Raw genomic sequence first — 20,766 nt, forward strand, 5'->3', positions numbered from 1 at the left:
TAACAAAATAATTAATTATTATCTTTATAAGAAAATTATATTATTAAACCAGATATAAATTAATTCATTATTGAAACTAAATTAAATTATATAAAAAAATTGAATTAAAAAATTGCACAAAAATAGAAATTTTAAATAGTTAATTTGATACTAATATCGATATATTTTTTGTCAAATTTTTATGATATATTCAAATTTATATTTTATTCAAAAATAAAAACATTATCGCTTTTTCAAAATCACAAAAGACCATATTATAACATCGACTGAGATAAATAATAAAATGAAATATTAAAATCAACATGTATCTCGATGCATTACGTGAGTACCCTTCTAGTATATTAAAAAAATGTATATAAACAAACTTAGGGGCCGTTTACCAAACGTAAGCGCTTACCAAATCACGTTACCTTACCGGATGAATATGGTAAGAACAAAGAATCTTACCCGGTAAGAGCGAGATAAGGACCAAGAGTCTTACCCGGTAAGTGAGAACGACGACTCTTACCACGGTAAACATTTACCAGGTAAATTGTTGCATGCAGTGTTGTTTTGTTGGACTAAAATCATACCTAATAAATAAATAATAATATTAAATTTGATTGGTAAGCATTTACCAGGTAAACAACCCCTTAATCAACTTCAATCATGGATATTAAGATTAATGTATAAAAGACCCATTTATATATATACTTATTTATTAAATAAAAAATCAATTAAGTGAATTATGTTTAAGTATTAATGCATCTTATTCTTTTTCATTTACAGGAATTTATTGATTTAACATTTTATTATTTACTGTTACACGAGTACACGACTATGCAAATCTGCAATCGATCATCGGTATTGGCGTATCATACCAAATTAATGAACTTCTAACTTCAATTTTTGAGACATGTACTGTAACGCCCCCAGAACCCCGTAGCAATGATATTGTCCGCTTTGACTAACCTGCCCGCTCAACCACAAAGCAGTAGCCGCACGGTTTTGTTTTTGGCAGCCGCACAACGCAAGCCCCAAAACGCGTCATGCTAGGATGAGGTATCCACACCCTAATAAGGAGTGCTTTGTTCACCTCACCAACCGATGTGGGACGGGATGTTACATGTACCAACCAGAAAAAGTTGGTACGATTAAGTTGGTACCAATAGAGTTTTGGTTGGTACACTGTATAAATATTTGAAAATCAATTGTAATTGGTTGGTATACGATATTGAGAAAAAAATGGCACAACAGGGAATTGCATAAGGGTTTTCATAAATGATAACGAGTCTACCAGAAAATTGCTTATATATGATGCCTAAAATGTTTAAGCGTCTTAATGGCATACTTTATACGTCTTAAGTTTACAGGACCAAACAATAAAGGGTCTTATCTAAATGTGCTACAATAGGTTTATATGACGTTTTAACAAGTTTTTAGAACGTTTGTAAAATAAAATGTGATATTAGCTATTTTATATGACACCTTTAAGAAGTATCCTATAAACCCATCTTTTTGTAATATACTTGTGTTTATAGGACATTTTTCAAATAGTGTTGTATAAAATAGCTAATACGACACTCAATTCTAAAAAAAATGTCTTAAAAACTTATTAAAATGTCTAAAAACATTATATAAACATATTATAACACTTTTAGATATGACATTTTTTTGTTTGGTTGTATAAACTTAAGTCCTATAAAGTATTCTTTTAGGACAATTGGACATTTTAGGCATCTTATAGGTAGCGTTTGGTACATAGAAATTGTTGGACTGGACATGACATGACAAAACTGGACAAGAATGGACCGGACTTGACAAGACAAGTTTGATGTCTGGTGTTTGATACAGGGCTAGACAGTACCTGACTAGACAAGTTGCCCTAAAGACTATTTGATAATTTTATATATTATATAATAGTTATAAATTACACAAATCAAATAAATATTTAAATAATTTAATTTATAAACATTTTAACACAATTTATATATATATATATATATATATATATATATATATATATATGGGTTCATTTAAGGGATAACTGACTAGTTTGTGGTAACCGTGAGATCCAATCTCAACCACAAATCAATAGATAAATTAGGAAATTTATAATTTTGGTAACTTTTAATTAAAATTTTAATGCAAGGACATTTTAGGTATTTTCCCTCATCTCTCTCCTCTCTTCTCTTTTCGTTCCCGTCTTTCGGCCTCCGGTCACCGTCCTCCGATGATACCACAGTGTGATACTCAAGCACATATAAGATGAATTGTGATACCACTGTGTTACATATCCAATCGACCACACAAACGACCTCAGTGTGATACTCAAACACATATAAGATGCATTGTGATATCATTGTGGTATCACCGGAGGATGGTGGCCGGAGGCCGGAGGATGGTGGCCGGAGGCCAGAGGATGGAGGCCGGGGATGGAGAGAGAAGAGAGGAGATAGAAGAGATGAGAGAAAATACCTAAAATAACCTTACATTAAAATTTTAATTAAAAATTACCAAAATTAAAAATTTCTTAATTTATCTATTGATTTGTGGTTGAGATTGGACCTCACGGTTACCACAAACTAATTAGTTCTCATTTGATTAGGCCCCTATATATATATAACACGTACATATATAATAATACCAAATTTGAATGAATAATTTGATATAATTGATGGTAGTGGAAAAAACCCGGTTCATACAAAGAAAAACTATATTATTATTAGGTTTGCTGGCTGTCGACGGTGGTAGAGAAAGTGGTTGTCATTGATGTAGTGGAGGTAGAGGTGGTGGTGGTGGAGGTATTTGTGGTTCACGATGATGGTGGACAACGTTAACCGTGGAGGACTTTAAGACCGTGGATAAGAGGCGGGTGGAGGTTGTTGCAAAAAAAATGCTCATGAAGGTAGAGGTGGTGGTGGCTGGTGAACGATAGAGACTATATATGGAGGATGTGAAGATGGTGGTAGTCGCAGGCGACAACGGTGGAGGGTAATTGTAGCTTATGTGGTGAAGGTAAAGGTGGTGGTGGGCGATTGTAGTGGTAGCCAGCGATGGTTATCGTGGTGGAGACAGTTGTATTAGTGGAGGTGGCCAGTGGTAGTTGATGGTGGTCACAACGGCGTCGATGATAGGTGATGGTGACCACTAAAACAAATATCATGTTAAGATAATATCAAATGAGAATAGATTAGTAATTTTTAATTTTCTGTCTCATCCTTGGTGGAACAAAAAAAATCATTTTTGTCCCACCAGTTCCCAATCTTTGTTCTTGTCTCATGTCACGCCAAACATGAGACAATGAGTTTTTGATATGTCTCATGTCATACCGAACACAAGGCAACGAATTTTGTCTTGTCATGTTTTACTGGTAAAACGCAGCGATAAAGCCAATTTTCCGTCCCTCTTAGCTTTATTGACATGTAGATATCAAAACTATCGTACTCCAACGATTACTCGTTGAGATAATCAGATAATTGTTGACGTAGATAATCGTGCTTAATTAGCACTAAATTATTAATATTAAAAACAAAGTCAAAAGGCAAATAGTGAAAATGCCAGTTGGTGTTGTTCCCTACCATGCATCTACTAATCCCTATTCAATGTATAATAATTTTTTATTAACTAACATTAATCACCTCTTAAGCCTTTCTTGTCTTTATACTATCAGAGTTAAAAGAGTTTTCTTAATAATCAGATATCTAACTTAACCAATTCAGATGATATCTGTGTAAAACAATATTCTAACCGAAAAAGAGCTTAATTTAATCAGACATAATCCTTAACGGATGAAATATGTGAAAATATAACTTTTCAAATAACTATTCAATTATTTTTATTTTTTTAGTTTTTAGTTGTAAGATCCCACGTTGGTTAGGGAGGTGAACTAAGATTGCCTTATAAGGGAAGGGACTAGATACCTACTTTTATCATACGCGTTTTAAAATTGCGAGTCCATGTATCAACAAAGCAGACAATATCTAGTACAGTTGGTCTTGAATGTTACAGATAGTATAAAAAATATAAATTTTTTATTAAGATCAAAAAGCTTATTCATTAGACCAATCCATAAAACGAAGGTATTCCAGCACTTGGTTGTCTGTCCAATTAAAACTTGATTGGATTAATTAAACGTAAACATATGGTTTAATTAAAAAACTAATGGCTGCCATTAGTAATGATTTGTAGTGGGGTATGACTATTCATGGATTGAATCGCACGTACTCATTAATTCTTTTTTAAATTAAAAAAATATCTAGTTGGATTCTTCTTAAGGAGGTATTTGGAATTGCTTATAAAAACAACTTATTGACTTATTTCGGTGTAACATCGGTAATAAGTATTTTTGAATGTTTGGATAAAGAGTTTATACCGGTGTCAAATCGGTAATAAGGAGTTTTTGAAAAAGTTAAACAATTCTAACTTATAATAAAGTGATAAGATTTTTTTGTGGAAAATCATAAGTTGTTTCATATAAGCAATCCCAAACACCTCGATAATTTTTTTATAGTAATTCGAAAAACATGAGTATAAATCAATATTTTATGTGTTGTTTATCAAACATTTATCGGATAAGCGTTTATTGATCTTATCGACTGATAAACATGACAATGAATGAAAATCTTACATGATAACAGACGTAACGGAACAAAAATCTTATCCAATAAGTAAGAGAAAATAAAACTAAATAAAAGACGTTTTAATAGCAATATTTTATGTAAGAAAGATGACTCTTGTCGATAAACAATATCGTTAATTAAATTTTGATTGTGTACTTGGTTATGGTTTTTTTTCCTATTGATTTCCACGTGGCCCAATCAAGATTGTCTCTAAATCGTTGAAATATATGACGTCATTATTCAAAATTTCATGTTTTTATATTCTATGAAAATATCTATTAGTTAATATCACAAAAAATATTTTAGGTTCCGTTTATCTGAATATTTATTCGGTAAGTGCTTATCATTAGGAGTCAATACTATAATTTATTTTATCGGGTAAAATTGTAATACATCGAAATGGTATCGTATGCAACAATTTACTCGGTAAACGCTTACCCGGGTAAAAGTCGTCACCCTCACTTACCGAGTAAGACTTTCCATCTTTATCATTGTTTTTATCGGGTAAGATTTTTGACCATTGTCATGTTCATCTAATAAGAAAGATTACCCGGTAAACACTTACCGTGTAAGCGTTTAGTAAACGGCTCATTATTCTGAAAATTTTATTACGTTTTTTTCTTAATGATTTGTGGGGTTGAAACTTGACGCCCTCAACTTCCTTTGACGATTGTTTCGAAATCAAACTTCTCGTAACCGGTCCTAGTTTCAACCAAAAACCCAAGGTCCGGTTAAGGTTTCTTGTAATTGGTTATAAATTTGATTTTCTTTACGTAATTCTTTTTGAAGTTTTTTTTAAAGAAATACAAAAGTGTTATTATGATACATTTGTAAATATGTAATTGAGTCAAGTAAATACAAGAACTGTGAACGTTTGTGAGATGACATCTTCCCCCCAGGGGAGATGAGACAAAAAGGGTCAAAAAGGGGGAAAAACAGTCATATGGCCATGGGTATCAGTAATAAACGACAATGTTTTTGAAAAATCGGGTCATTCCTTGGCCAGGCCCATAATTGGTTCCGAATCGGACCGAACCTTCTTTTCTGAAAAAAATTGTATCCGATCCCAGGCCCGACTGATCCCAAACCAGTCCCAGGCCCGAATGATCCCAAATCGGTCACGATCACCGTCTTCCACCGATGACAGGTTGGACCGAGTCCATTTCGCCATCTCTATTACTAATTATGAATTCGAAAGTACGTGGGCTATGTTAGCTTATTGGGCTTCCACTTTCATGAGGCCCACTATATTCTTCACTTCATTAATTATGTTCGATTTTTACTTCTTCATTCAGTTGTTAAAACAATATTTTTTTTATTTAATTTTTTAGCAAACAACAATGAAATTTGAGTAAATTAATAAGTTATTATGTATATTTTATATTTAGTACTTTTATTTTAAACATATTTTATAATAAAAAAAGTGGTTTGTAAGTATTTGATAGGAAATACAATTATATGTATTTCCATTTTAAATAATTAATAATATGGTGTCATGTTTTTTTCCGACGTCAATCTTAAATAATTTATCATATATTTATATCGTAATTGAAAATTAAGACTCGTTTGGTTTGTAAGATTGGATATGATTTTGAGGGATCTGCAATTCGATTCCATTCCAACAAATGTATGATTTGAGTGATTGCATGGATTTGAAATACGGGAATTTCATCGAAATCCAATAGGGATAGTTGATATTTCACGGAATTTCATAAGATTTGTTTGTAATAATGTTTTAAAATATATTAAAAACACTTGTTTTGTAATAACAAAAAAAAATAATTTAAGTATTTATAAATAAGGGATTCAATTCCATTTCAAATCTTACAACAAAACACGCCAAAGATTTCGAAGAAATTCAAATCCGTCAAAACCGTTTCGTCAAACCAGACGTGTTGAGAATTTCAAGCAATATTTGAAATCTTGAGTCATTAGGCCCATTACTAAACATGTATAATGGGCTTTAAAAGCCCGGCCCGAGACTAAGGTCATCTAAAGACCATATTTGAAAAGCCCATTTACTCTAATAAAGTTTCAAGTCCAATTAGTCAAAAAGTTGATCCCGTTTTTGGTCCTCAATTTTGATTAAGAGGATATTTGTTTACCTATTAATAGTTCCATTAAGAGATAACTCTTGAATCGTTAAAAAGTGAATCTTGTTTGACAAAAAAAATTTGTCTCTTAATGATTTTAAAATTTTTTCTAAATGATTTGTATCATGGGTCTCATTTCACCATTCAGCGTCATAATTTCATTGTAAATAATTATCAAACAATTATATTTTAATTTTATACTATATCATAAGAGTCTTTTAATCATCCTGTACAAAAACCATTCAACAACTACCAAACAGCCCCTAAGCTTTAATTAGGATTGGTAATTATAAGACTGATTTATTTGGTTTGTTATTTTTTCCCACAATGTGTCAGATTGTGCCATAATGTGGCACAATGCAAGTCAAACCTTAGAGTTGAGCCATAGGGGGTTAACGAAGCAGTGATCCAAGCCTTGACGTCATAACGAGTTATTTAAAACTACGCCAACAACTATGATAAATGGTATTCTAAAATAGAGAAAACAAGAGAGAGAGACTCCGTAAATTTTAAAATTTATAATATTTTTAGAACTCTATAGAAGATAAAGAAACAATATTTTAATTATTTCTCGTCAATAAGAGATATTGAAAATAAATATGCATAAGAGATAAATAATATTTATTAAATATACTGAATATTTTATTAATATAGTTAATGTTAGAATTGCTAAAATATAATAATCCTTAGAGTGATGCAATTTCTTATAGAAGATTTTGACTTTTCATACTCTATTATAGAAAAAAAAATATAGTATGGCTGTTGGAGATGCTCTTATAAACCCAAATTAAAAACAAACTTTATGTATCAACGATCCAACACCCTTAAAAAGTACAATCTTAAATAATTTCAATTAATTATTGCATGTCAGACGTCCGTAATTAAAACCAACAGTTGAATTTCACAAATTTAACCAATCAAAATCGAACTCAATAATTACTAAAAATAACAAATTGAACGATCAATTCGGTATCGTTTTCATCTGAAAATTTCCACACGATTTTATGTATCAAGAATTAAACATCTTTACACGATTTTTTCAACCAATTATTACATATTATAATTCATTGCTTAAATTTCATGAATTTAACCGATCAAAATCCAATCTTGATAACTACCCAAAAAAAGAAAGAAAGATTAGTTGATGAATTTTCATGATTTCTTGATAAAAGCAAAACATGCTTCTAAGTCTAGAGTTGCCATAAATGTGTAGTTAATTCAAATTTATTTTGGGTTCCTCTTAAAAAATGAACCCCACAAAGCTCCCACTCTCTGTACATCAATTTGATAATGGTGGACGGATTCAGATTTTGATTTTAGACAGAGTCTTGTTGTCCATTGACTTTTGGTGTGGCTGCCTGTCTACTTACTACCTTCAACTGCTCCGATTCTTCGATACAAGAAAGGAAACGAAACAACTGAGAAAAACCCTACTCGTTTTTTCTTCATCGTCTCTGATTTTTTGGAAGGTTTTGTTGTGTAGCGATTATGTCAATCGAATCCGGAATTTAGGGTTCTTTGATAATCCCTTCGATAAGTAAGAAATGGGTTGGAAGAATCCGTTTAAGGAAGTGACGAATTCAAAGCCATTGTTCTTGACGGTATATGGTACTGTGTTGATTGGAATCCTCTTCTCTGCCATTTATGTCTTCTCCGCGGTTTATACTCCTGATTCCGCCTTCTCTTGGGGACTCTCTCAACGTATCTCTCTTCCTTTTTCTCTGTCAATATACTTGCACTGATCTATATATATACATATATGTGTGTATGTGTGTATGCATTATATACTGAAGACATGATAACAGTGCATTTTCTTGAACTCTCTATGTTTTCTTTTGTTGGAATTTCAGTTGTCATTTGAATTTTAGAATAAAGTCAACGAATTGGGGTTGATTTCTAGCTTCTTTTGGGATCAAATTCTTGTTGAATTAGGTATCTGCTGGATTGGGTAAGAATTTAGACGTTGATGGAAGCTTAACTAAAGAGACCAATTATCTTAGTGTTCATCTGGGGGGTTAAACTATTTGGATATTGATGAGGATAATATAGACATCAAGTGTTTGGTTCCAACAATTGTGAGTGGTGCATCAATGAGAGGCACAGAAGTTATATCAACCCCGGTTTTCTTTATCTGATTTGACATATATATATATATATATATGTATGTATGTATGTATATTTCCCTTTTTATACAATGTTATTGTGAATGTTTCTTAGGCTCCATTGGGAGCTTGGATCGTATTTCGTTTTCATGTGCACTCTCTCCAAGATTTCTTGAAAACCATCCTTAGTTTTGATCTATTGCTATTGTATGAAACACATTCGCAGCTTGCAATTGTAATTGAAGCTCTTTTAATTCAAATGTTGAACTAATGTCGCCCCAAATGTTGGAATTTCAGACCATGCCATTAGAGTTCACTTTACGATGCATAGTTTATTGGCACTTAGCAGAGAGCAAGACTCTGGTTTGAAGTCTAGAAGTTGTTTGAAATATTAACCTTGATAGCTTTATAGATTACCATTTTAACGGTTGATGGGTGTTTAAGACAAGGAGAACCTCGATATGTTAATTAAAACCGATACTTTGTTTATTATTATTATGTTCAAAATTTAAACATGTCTTCTCGTTTCATGTGTAGATGTGGCACCTTCTTCCCCAAATCAAAGTCTTGATTCTTATCCACTAAGAGTGGGTGGTGGTTTAATGGCACCTATGCCTCAGCCCCATGGAGGGAAATTAAAGCCCATTTGGGAAATTCCCCCACCGGGTTCAAAGATTCCCCCATTAGAGACATTTCGTTTAACAAAAGAATTGGTTCAAGAAAGGGTGAAGGATAACGTTATAGTAGCAACCTTTGGTAACTATGCCTTCATGGATTTTATCCTCACGTGGGTTAAACACTTGACTGATTTGGGCGTGGAGAATCTTCTTGTTGGTGAGTTGTTTTTGCATCCTGCCACAGACTAAATGAAGTTTTTAAACCCATTTTCCGAAGACCTAAAGAAACCCGAACTATTTCTTTTCAGGTGCAATGGACACAAAACTATTGGAGGCTTTGTATTGGAAGGGTGTGCCGGTTTTTGATATGGGAAGCCATATGAGTACAATAGATGTTGGATGGGGCTCACCAACGTTTCATAAAATGGGAAGGGAAAAGGTCATTCTCATTGATTCAATGCTACCTTTTGGTTACGAATTACTCATGTGTGATACTGACATGGTCTGGTTAAAGGTATCTTCTTTCGACCCGTTTTTCCTTTATAATTTTCATCATCAGTTTCTTCTCTCTTTGCTTCTCGTCGTCACAAAATGCTTTCTAAAATCTGCCGCGTTTCTTGAACAGAATCCACTCCCATATCTTGCACGATATCCTGAAGCAGATGTGTTGACGTCAACCGATCAAGTTACACCAACAGTTTCTGATGACCGCTTAGACATCTGGCAACAAGGTGAAAATTGTGTAATCTAGCTTCTGTCAAACTTAGGAGATAAATGTTGCGGATTAATATACAATCATTCTTGAATCACACTAATTGACAAATGTTTGGAGAAAACAGTCGGTGCTGCATATAATATAGGTATTTTTCACTGGCGGCCATCTGATTCTGCAAAAAAGTTGGCAAAAGAATGGAAAGATTTGCTTTTAGCCGATGATAAGATATGGGATCAGAACGGTTTCAATGATCTCATGCACAGGCAACTGGGACCGTCTGTCGATGAGGAAAGTGGACTTGTTTATGCTTATGATGGAAGCCTAAAGCTTGGACTTTTGCCTGCAAGTATATTTTGTAGCGGACATACTTATTTTGTTCAGGTAAGGGCGGGCCATCAGGTTGCTGGTTGCAATGCCTTAACTTTTCCTTAACTGATTTGATTTGATTTGATTTACGTACTTTAAGTTATTTGGCATTTTTTAAGTCATCATGCTGCATTTGCAGGCCATGTATCAACAACTCAGATTGGAGCCTTATGCTGTGCATACCACATTCCAGTATGCAGGAACGGAAGGAAAGCGTCACCGGTTACGTGAAGCTATGGTTTTTTATGATCCACCGGAATATTATGATTCACCAGGTATATATTGCATCTTATCCGTACAAGTTAACTTGTTTCTTATGACACTTATTTTAACTTTCGGATATTCATGTTACAATATTTTATATACACTGCAGTTAGATTCTAGTTACGATTTTAAGCTGCGTGCGTGTTTTACAGGAGGCTTCTTGACATTCAAGCCATCTATTCCCAAAAACTTATTACTTGATGGGGAACATAATCTTCAAACACATTTCACCCTTGTTAATTATCAAGTATGCATGCACGAACGTATCTCTTCCTCTTGCCTCTTCTGTTTCCAATCTTATAATTCGAGTCTTGGCCTTTTGTACCTTCTAGTTTGATTTATGTGAGTGGATTTCAGATAAAGCAAATAAGGACTGCGCTTGCCATAGCATCAATCTTGAATCGCACATTGGTGAGAAACATTTACTTTGATTCACGTACATTTGATAGTACAACGTCTTCAAAAGACGATAAACAGCCAAGGACATAAATATTTCTTACCAATTTGCAATTTTTTAGGTTATGCCTCCATTGTGGTGTAGATTGGATAGATTATGGTTTCCACATCCGGGAGTTCTCATAGGGTCAATGACAAGACAACCCTTCATCTGTCCTTTGGATCACGTATTTGAGGTACGTCTCGTGTTGCAAATTTCGTTCTGAAAAGGCTGCACCGAATAACTTCAATTACTTGTTTGAAAAAGCATTCTTTCTGCACAAATGGTAGATCTTTCTTTAGAAGTGAGATTAGCATCCAGGATCTTTGCAATATGCTGTAACATATACGGTGGATTTAGTTAACAGAAACAAGTGCGGTTCTGCAGGTGCATACGATGTTAAAGGCACTGCCCGAGGAGGAATTTGGTCCTGGAATCGGTATAAGAGAGTATTCTTTATTTGAAAACCCATTGATGCCTGCACAGGTATGCATGCTGATTGCTGATCTTCATTTGGGGTACTTCTTTAGTTGACTTTGACCCGACATTATCTTTCTACGATTGCGTGCTTTCAGGTGAAGGAATCATGGCTCGATGTACAACTATGTCAAGGAGGGTCAGAAAATTGCCAATCAAACAGTACAAACACAAGACTACTCAGATTTCCAAGGCATAGCAATGAAGAAACGGTATGCAAGATAAATGAAAAAGCTTATGATCGTTTTCCCTTATCTTTTTTTAGTTAAATTAGGGTTTAGGGTTTATTTGTTCACACCATTTTCCATTTCTCCACTTATACTTTCGTATGTAGCCGATTGATCACCATGAAATTTCCTTAGGTCCCGTCCGGTGTTGTAGGATTTGGAGGGATTTGGAATTCAAAGCCATTCCACTCCCATGTTTGGTTTGAAGGATTGCTTGGATTTGAAATCCCGAGATTTCCTTGAAATCCCACAAACATGGGATTTAGAAATCCTATGTGGGTTGTTGGTATTTCACGGGATTTCGTAAGATTTGTTTGTAATAATGTTTTAAAATATGTTGAAAATTTTGTTTTATAATAAAAAGGTAATTTAATTATTTTTATAATTATCTATTTATTTATTTTTACAAATTACTTACAAAAGTTGGAATTCAATTCCATTCCAAATCCAACACACCAAAAATTCCAAATCCCTTCCACGAAATCCAAATCTCTCAAAACCATTCCATTAAATCAAACGCCCCGTTAGAGCCAGTTTGGTTTGCGGGGATTTGGAATTGGATTCCATTCCAATCTCGCGTTTGGTTTAAAGGAAAGTCCGGAATTGAGATCCCGGGAGTTCAAGGAGGTGAATCGTCAGGACCTTTTATTAGCGTAAAAAGGTTTTTATGGCCCACCCACTATATGAAAACGTTAAAAAATAAGTATCCATATTTCTATTTTTGTTATCTCAGAAGAAGTGTCCACTTTCAAAAGTAAGTGCATATCTTCCAATTCTACCCTTAGTTACGGGAGGCCTCAATTATTAAGATTTAAGGGTAAAATTGTCATTTAGTTAATTAAAAAGTGTAATTATTACGCATTTCTAAAATTGTGTGCCTTTTTTCATTGTGGACATTTATTTGGGACGGAGGGAGTAGTAAAAAAGGAGAAAATGTTACGAGCAAGCAGACCTTATGAAATCAGTTGTCGATAGAAGAGGGTATCCCATTAGGTCGAGGTCACGTTATGTGCGCTCTCATAACGACTAATTTGGTATAAACGCCGAGTGATTCATTGGATTTGCTATATGATTACTACTATTTTCTGATGATAATTATTTTGCCTGCTTGGAATTTCAACCTCACTGTGATCGGTTTGTTTGATGCTGAACAGTTCAAAACAGTATTCTCCCCATTGAAAGATGTCAAAGTCATCCAGTTTTCATCAATGCAAGATGCCTTCCTAGGATTCACCGATAAGGCAAGCAATCCGTTTTCCCTTCCTTCTAGTTTCTCTCGACTATCCATCTCGTAAAAATCGCAACACGTTTCTATTTTGGATAAACCAAGCATACTCGGTATATCCCACTCGGAAGTAGGATTTGCGATATTCCATGCAACTTCCAAAAAGTATCTAGAAACTTCTTAATTCCCCTATTTTGTCGTTATTGAGTAGTATTTTCGATATCTAGCATGAAATGCACAAAGTGATCATCCACGCATATTAATGAAGGTGTTCGTTCACTTGTTATCGTACCATGGGTGCCTTGTGCACACCTCAACTGATACCAGGGTCCCTGGAGAATAGTAGGACTTTGGTGGGGTGACCTCTGAGGAGGGATCCTCAAGCCTTATTGTCAGTTGAGCTAACCCTACAAGGTTATTTTTGCATTAGGTTAACCTCATGAAAAGACGGGGAGAACAATTTCTTCGCTTCTTTTCCAAATTAGGGTGGAACTTCTAGGGAAAGACGCATCTTTCTATTGACAATTATGGGGGCAAATTCGTCATTATAGCTTAAAAGTTTACTAGGGGAAAGATTGCAACGTGGCGTGTAAGGCTTAAGGCTTGACCTTGCTGCTACGCCATGCCACGCATCATACACTAGAGGGTTAGATTCTTAGAGTCAGTTTTATAGGTCATTCAGCTAAGTATCCCGTCTTTCTACCTCTAGAGGCAGAGGAAAGGTCTGTATACATCTAGCCCTTTTCAGACTCTACCTCCGGATGAGATATACTGAGCTTGTTTGGTTTAGTTCAAGACAGAAGTCCCTCATATTTAAATTATGCAAGTTTTACATGATTTTTTGGAATGAGCATCTCATCATAACTTTTTGATGTGGACAGACAAGGGAAGAAAAATTCAGGAACCGGGTAAAGCGATATGTCGGAATATGGTGTTGTGTCGACAAACACACTCCAGGTCACATATACTACGACATGTTTTGGGACGAGAAGCCCGATTGGAAGCCTCTCCCTCCCCAAACCCCAGAAGACGATCACCCTCATTGGTGATCATGATCATAAGCAAACAACCAAGATTTTACGGGATATCTGACGAATCTCTGACGTATAATCGAGTCCTTACCAATGGTTCAAATCAACGAGACTTGTGATCCATGGTTATGGTACTGTACTTTCGTGTATACAAAGAGCAAAGGGTCGTTGAGTGATATTGGGGCTCGGTTTTGAACAATAATGTTATACTGACTTGTACCTCGCACATTGAAAGTTGCGTTTTGTTCGATGATTTTTATTGGTTTCAATAGAGAAAGGTTTAGCTTTTGTTCTTATGTGCAACAAACAAGTGAGCAAATGAAACCAGGAACAAGTAAAGCCTTTTGCATTTGATGTTCTTCACTGTTGTTTGAATCATCCCATAACACCATGTCCCAAATTTCCCGATCTGACCAATCATACGAAGACACAGTTATTTTATTTAATACGAATTTATTTAATTGGTTTTTATTTTCTCTCTGCTTATGCATATTCATGTAATTGGTGGACATAGATGGGATGGGGAAATCTGGGACAACAGAGTTTTATCCAATCTGATATATTCATACTCGAAATACAGAAATCTTGAATTTATTACCGTTACTTAAAGGAAAACTCAACGGACATTTTGTGGCTTACACAAGATTCGGGTGGTAGTGGTGAGGGGAAACTAAACGTTCGAAGAAAAATATGTTTCTTTAAATAGAAATGTCAAAACACATGAAAAGATCCTATAAATCCGTCGTTGTAGCATGTCAACCATGAAAAAGTTTTTCCATAAAAAATATTAGTGGTTTGTTGACCTTATATAGAAAGTTAAACGACTACGAATGAAGAAATAAATCCTCATCTTAAAAAGTTACTCATTTATTCTGATCTCGTAACGAGAAGGGGGTTCTGTAATTGATTGTGACTATGGCGAATCAACCTGATGCAAGTAGCGCAGGTGCCGGTGGAAATAATCCTTCATCAGGAGGAAACCCACCGTCAGCAGGACAACCTTTGCCAGGGGGATATCCTCCGTATGGAGAACATCCACCATCAACAGGGGGGAATCCTCCGTATGGAGAACATCCACCATCAAAAGGGGGAAATCCTCCCCATGGTGAACATTCCCCGTCAACAGGGCAACCTTCACCAGGGGTATATCCTCCACATGGAGACCATCCTTCTCAAGGGTATCCACAATCGGGGTACCCTCCACAAGAATACCCACAAGGTTATTCACCACAACAGTACCCGCAAGGATATCCTCCTCAACAAGGGTATCCGTCACAAGGGTACCCACAAGGATATCCTCCTCAACAAGGGTATCCACCACAAGGGTATCCTCCTCAACAAGGGTATCCACCACAAGGATATCCTCCTCAACAAGGATATCCGCCTCCACAAGGGTATCCTCAAGGATACCCACCATCTGGATATCCCCAAGGAGGTCCTCACGGTGCATACCCACCGTCAGGTTATCCTGGTGCATACCCACCGGCTGGTTACCCTGGTGCACACCCTCAAGGTGCTCATCCTGGCCAACATGGAGGTATCAGTGTCAACTTTACTTTGAGCTCCTTTTGTTTTTAAATATCAACTAAGATTAGTTAAGTATGAATTATGTTTTGTAGTTCCTTTAATCTTTCATGTGATATACACAGCACAAAAAGGAGAAAAAGGAGCTGGTGGCGTAATGGGAGTGATCGCGGGGGGAGCGGCAGCGTATGCAATGGGTCACTACGGACATGGGCATGGTCACGGTCACGGTTATGGTGGAAAATATAAACACGGAAAGCACAAGCACGGAAAATACAAGCGTGGGAAGTTTGGCAAGCACAAGGGTAAGGGAAAATTCAAGATTTGGAAGTAAAATTTCAGACGTCAAGGAGGTGTTGGAATTCTGAATGCCACTGATATAAAAACCGTTGTAGATATACATATGTTTTTACGCTTCATAAGCTTCTTTTGTTATCATGGTATTTTCGACCTAAATGTTGTAACATATTTAATGTCCTATTTATTCGTTTAGGTAATATATATATATATATATTTGATTTGTAAATTAGACGAGTTAACGACCCTTCGAGGGTAAGTAAGAAGTCGGGTTTACTTTACGAGAGATGAAATTTGACGACGAACATTGACTTACAAACAAACCAAGTCCAAAACCAAAATCTCATGTCGCCCGAATATAGTTTCTTTGGACGAGGCATTGATGGCTAACAAAGGAAAGCAACATTGATGTTCGTTATAATCTATAAATGGAAATAATACATTGAAAGCGATGGTCGTTTAGCATGTTTGACTCTCTCATTGACTATATTTGGATATTTTAATAATATAATTCATATTGTAATCTCCAAAATGGAGACGTTGTTGGAGATGAACATAAATTTTCTTTGGAGATCTTTGATTTTTGATTCTCCATTTCGGAGAATTTATTGGAGATGCTCTAATATGAACAAGTTGTGGTTATGAAGGCTCGAGATGTCTTGACGTATACCAGACTAAGTCCAACCTTTGGTCCATACCGGAACCGAGAAGATCAAGGTGCCCAAACTAAATGAGATGATTATAGTTGTCAAGGCGTAGACGTATGCTTGCCAAGGATGTTTGCTCTCTCTCATTGCTCCAAATTCGGCTATGAAAGTCGAAACAGTACTCAAGCAACCACACAAACCGAATTGTATGCCCGTTGCCACAATCCCAAAATGGTTGTTCGTCACCTGCATAATCATCGATGATAAAAAAACGTGTTAGTCGAGAAAATTGCAATGCAATTAGACGTTAACATATAGAGCCTAGATGTACGATTAAGTGCATCCTAGCCAACATGGGTCCAAAGTTTTCTAGCCTGTGTATGCACTATCGTTATGGTTTCCATTTTCATACGGATTTGGTCTCTCTCCATTAACTTTTGTACGTTATGTGAACATTCGTGTATGCATGCAGTCACCTTTGTTCGTGAGGGATGTTAAAGATGCAAAACCAAATAATGGAGACTTACAGCTTTCTTCATGGTTGCCATGGCTGCCATGATGCAGGCGGCAACTACGTTGGCAATTAGTGTCCCAAAAGGCATCCATTTAATCATCTCTGTCCTTCCTAAGCCTTGTCCATTGAGTCGTGCTAAATAGAATCTGATCCATACACCAATTGGTCCAATTATACACCCGAGCCACAAGTGACTTGTACTGCTATCATGGTCAAAATCCTTTGTTAACAATGCCACACTCACACCCCATAGCGACCCCAGCAATGTTATCATCACCACTATTAATATACTTTGACTCATAATCGTATTTACTACAGAGAATCCACACTTGGAACTTAGATTTGTTCTGTTAAAAGCCCATTTCAACCCCTTAGCTGTCTCAACCCCGAACATGAAAGAGTAAGCAACAAGGAACAGACCTGCACAGTAAAACCCCGAATGAAACAAACCATAGGGACACAGAACCTGCATTTATGTAAATTTGGTCACTGTATGTCGAATTACCAAGCAGAAATCCAAGTACAGCAAAAACCCAGTCACCGTCGGCACTAAGCTCAAGCATTTTCTGATTCCAGCCGCTAAATGTGGTGAGACTCCCCAAGTAACCTGTTGTCAACCCGACAGCTAACTCAGGGGAGAACTTGGATATATCTCCTTTATAAACGACGCCAAACCAACCCATCAAGAATGAACCAACCTTGAATATGAGACAAGGAGGAAAGAAAGAGTTATAAGATGCTTAAAGAATTTCTGCGAAACAAAGATTTTTGAAAGAAAGAGGTGATGCTATTACAGGGAGTAAAGAAACTGTACAAATTTTTGCAGGTAAAGTTAGGAGGAGAGAAAGAACGAAAAAAATGAGAAAATGATACCATATTGGGAGCAAGATCAACATACATATAGCTCTGGTCACTTGTGGCACCAACCACTTCAGGACCAAATAATTTTTCTAGTAGGTACCTTGTCAATACCTGCATAGAGGAAACAATTATGAGAAACAATGAAATGTTAAAATGTTAAATTGGCATACCCTCCATTTTTAGAAAGAGTGGCACATAGACTACTGTTGCTTAAAGGAGTACTTTTCAACATAAAATAATATTGACATGGGTTCTAATCTTTTGCCGGAAAGTTGCTTGCAGGAACTTTACATGAACCACTGATAGAACAATGATGGTGTTAAATTACTTACGATTTTGTTTCTTTCAAGTACTATATTAGACATTATAAATGAAAATGTAACGCCTTTGGAGCAGATAGGATATCAAAACCAGAATATCGAAACAGTACATATTCCAATAGTCGTAACAACAATGGACTTTGTTAGTCAATTATGACAGGGATCTAACCAAAGTTAGACTTGTACATGAGGAATATTAAAGAGGAAGCACCAAATCGCAAAACATAAAAGTTCAAACTTGAAGTGGAGGAATTTATCTTTTGCTGCAGGACTTACAAATATAAGGTGGTTTAGCATATTACCCCAAGAATGCCAAGTACAGCAAGATGAACACGAGATGAGATGTATGTCATGAACCATGGCAACTCTTTTTTGCACTCCTGCATATGAAAGTTCCCCACAAATTACCAACATGCATATGGAAGTGTCCCACAAATTACCAACATGCATAGAATGCAAGGTAAACTTACTTTATTCTGGCCTTGGTCATGTAATAATGTGTCTGGTGAAGCAGGAGATGCAGTTGGAAGCTGTGATTCTTTAAAAGGATGTTCTTGAATTGGGACTACCACATTTTCTCCATTATTATCGAAAGAGAATCTGGGCCTGCCACTCCCACTATACCTTTTACTATGAAGTGCCCTATCTCCAATATCTCCTGCCTCTGAGACGGATCGACAATCACTGTCATCATCAACTTCATGGTGGACAGCTCCTACTTGATTGAAAGAGTGCCTCCTGAAGGAAGAATTTGTACTGCTAATCCGACTAAAAGACCCACTTCTTCTTGGTTCAGAGCCATAATCCATTATGCTTCCTCAGAAGCCGTTGACACCTTTTTTCCTACTGCAATAGCTTTACAAGCATGCTGATTAATTTTTGATGCAAAATCCAAGTCATAAGTAACATGATAACAATAGGCTTACAGTTTACACATTTTAAAAACAAGGGCTAGTTAACTACTCCACTTATGAAAACCAACAAGAACAAAAATTCATAACAAGTGATGTCACCTGGCTGCAATGCTTAAAAATCTGAATAATCATTAACTAATGAAAAAAAAATTGTACTTGAGGCATCCCAGAACTTGAAAAGCCTTTTAAAGAATAGACTTTGAAACACACACACATAGGGCCCATAGATATAAAGGAACAAAATGATAAAGAGAAATACATTGGTTGATTGATTTATGAACAGATCAAAGATTGGTTTAATTAATGAGGATGATAAATTCTTATTCTGATCCAATGGAGATAGGTTTGTTTAATGAGTGACGCTTCTGATCCTTGTAATTTGTATGAATATGTGTTGGAATTTCATTTTCTCCAAGATCCAAAGCATGAGTCTATTCACATACCGAACATGTTTAATGCAAAACCAAACTAAACAAACCGAATAAATCCCAATTAGATGTAGGGTGTGGGGCAGGCTACATGCACAGTAATAACCAAATCAGTTTCTTAAAGCATCATTATAAGAAGCATTTTAATTGCCAAAAGGTTAAGTTGGGTTAGTGGTCAAGCATCATAATCAAGTTGTCTTGGACATAAAACATAAGTAGAAAAGTAATATGTAGTCCAATAAAAGAGCAAAAAGAAAAGAACATGTCAAGCAATCATATCCAATTTAACCAAATAATGACCACAAAAAGCCCCCATCAATCATAAAAATGGAAATCAACGACCATACACTTCGATTTCCAAAAATCCAATTCCATTACAGCACACATCTAAACCTAATTCGTAAAAAGCAAAAGAGACAGATCTGAATCGGATGTTATAATTTATAAACTTAGTAATTAGTAAAAACACTAATATAGGTATTCTCTACGCCATAGATTTCTGAAATTGCATCATAAAGCAAACTTTTCAATTGTCTTTTCTATAATTAAGTAATCAAACAAGAAATGGATCTGTTAGTGCGTTTACACATCAAGAATAAACAATCATTTAATAAAATTGTAAGCAACCACTACAATAACAGAACTGAAAATGAAAATACACCAAACAAATTTACGGAAGAAGTGAAAATTTCAAAGAGGTAGGGTGTGTATTCACCGTAATGAAGACGATAAGAGGAAATCCGATGAAGTTAACGGCGACCGGAGATGCCGTCGATTAGTGATTGTTGCTGGTTCACTTTTGTTTTTTTCCCATTGTTTTAATTAATGTGGCTCTCTTTCGCCTTTAAGGTTTCAAATCTGTTTGGTTGACTTTTCACGTGTTTTTTTATATAATATAATTTATTAGAACAGGAAGGGAACTCGTGCAATATAACGAAATACATTTCGATTTTAATGTTTGTTTTTTTTTTTTTTTTTGTCTTTGTCGATGTTATAATACGATTTTATTATCTTAAGAAAACAATAATTTTATTTTATTTTTGAATAAAATATAAATTTAAAATATATATATATCAATGTTAATATCGAATCAACTATTTAAAAGTT

The 20,766-nt window shown here is 35.3% G+C and overlaps 3 protein-coding genes across 4 annotated transcripts; 2 read left to right on the plus strand and 1 right to left on the minus strand.

Moving 5' to 3' along the window:
* Nucleotides 1-7,984: 7,984 nt before the first annotated feature.
* On the plus strand, nt 7,985-14,517 carry LOC112528048 (arabinosyltransferase XEG113). Its single transcript, XM_025138941.1, has 13 exons — nt 7,985-8,395; nt 9,334-9,630; nt 9,722-9,927; nt 10,039-10,144; nt 10,253-10,509; nt 10,634-10,769; nt 10,911-11,005; nt 11,116-11,169; nt 11,277-11,390; nt 11,582-11,680; nt 11,770-11,883; nt 13,053-13,139; nt 14,005-14,517. The coding sequence occupies exons 1-13, from the start codon at nt 8,239-8,241 to the stop codon at nt 14,170-14,172; spliced, it is 1,890 nt and encodes a 629-aa protein (XP_024994709.1). The 5' UTR covers nt 7,985-8,238; the 3' UTR covers nt 14,173-14,517.
* Nucleotides 14,518-15,069: 552 nt separating this feature from the next.
* LOC112528662 (basic salivary proline-rich protein 2) lies at nt 15,070-16,012 on the plus strand. Its single transcript, XM_025139684.1, has 2 exons — nt 15,070-15,691; nt 15,804-16,012. Exons 1-2 carry the CDS (start codon nt 15,070-15,072, stop codon nt 16,010-16,012), a joined length of 831 nt encoding a protein of 276 aa, XP_024995452.1.
* Nucleotides 16,013-16,359: 347 nt separating this feature from the next.
* On the minus strand, nt 16,360-20,474 carry LOC112527613 (fluoride export protein 2). Of its 2 annotated transcripts, none has more exons than XM_025138349.1 (7): nt 20,375-20,474; nt 18,788-19,172; nt 18,620-18,697; nt 18,010-18,108; nt 17,642-17,834; nt 17,150-17,556; nt 16,360-16,868 (listed from the first exon to the last, which is right to left on the minus strand). In XM_025138349.1, the coding sequence occupies exons 2-7, from the start codon at nt 19,124-19,126 to the stop codon at nt 16,650-16,652; spliced, it is 1,335 nt and encodes a 444-aa protein (XP_024994117.1). In that variant the 5' UTR covers nt 19,127-19,172; nt 20,375-20,474; the 3' UTR covers nt 16,360-16,649. The 2 variants fall into 2 exon arrangements, with proteins under 2 accessions (XP_024994117.1, XP_024994116.1); XM_025138348.1 differs by having other exon boundaries at nt 16,598-16,868; nt 18,788-19,163; nt 20,375-20,451.
* Between the last annotated feature and the right edge of the window lie 292 nt (nt 20,475-20,766).

Source organism: Cynara cardunculus (assembly GCF_001531365.2).
Source record: "Cynara cardunculus var. scolymus isolate 2C chromosome LG 15, CcrdV1, whole genome shotgun sequence".
Taxonomy (NCBI): domain Eukaryota; kingdom Viridiplantae; phylum Streptophyta; class Magnoliopsida; order Asterales; family Asteraceae; genus Cynara; species Cynara cardunculus.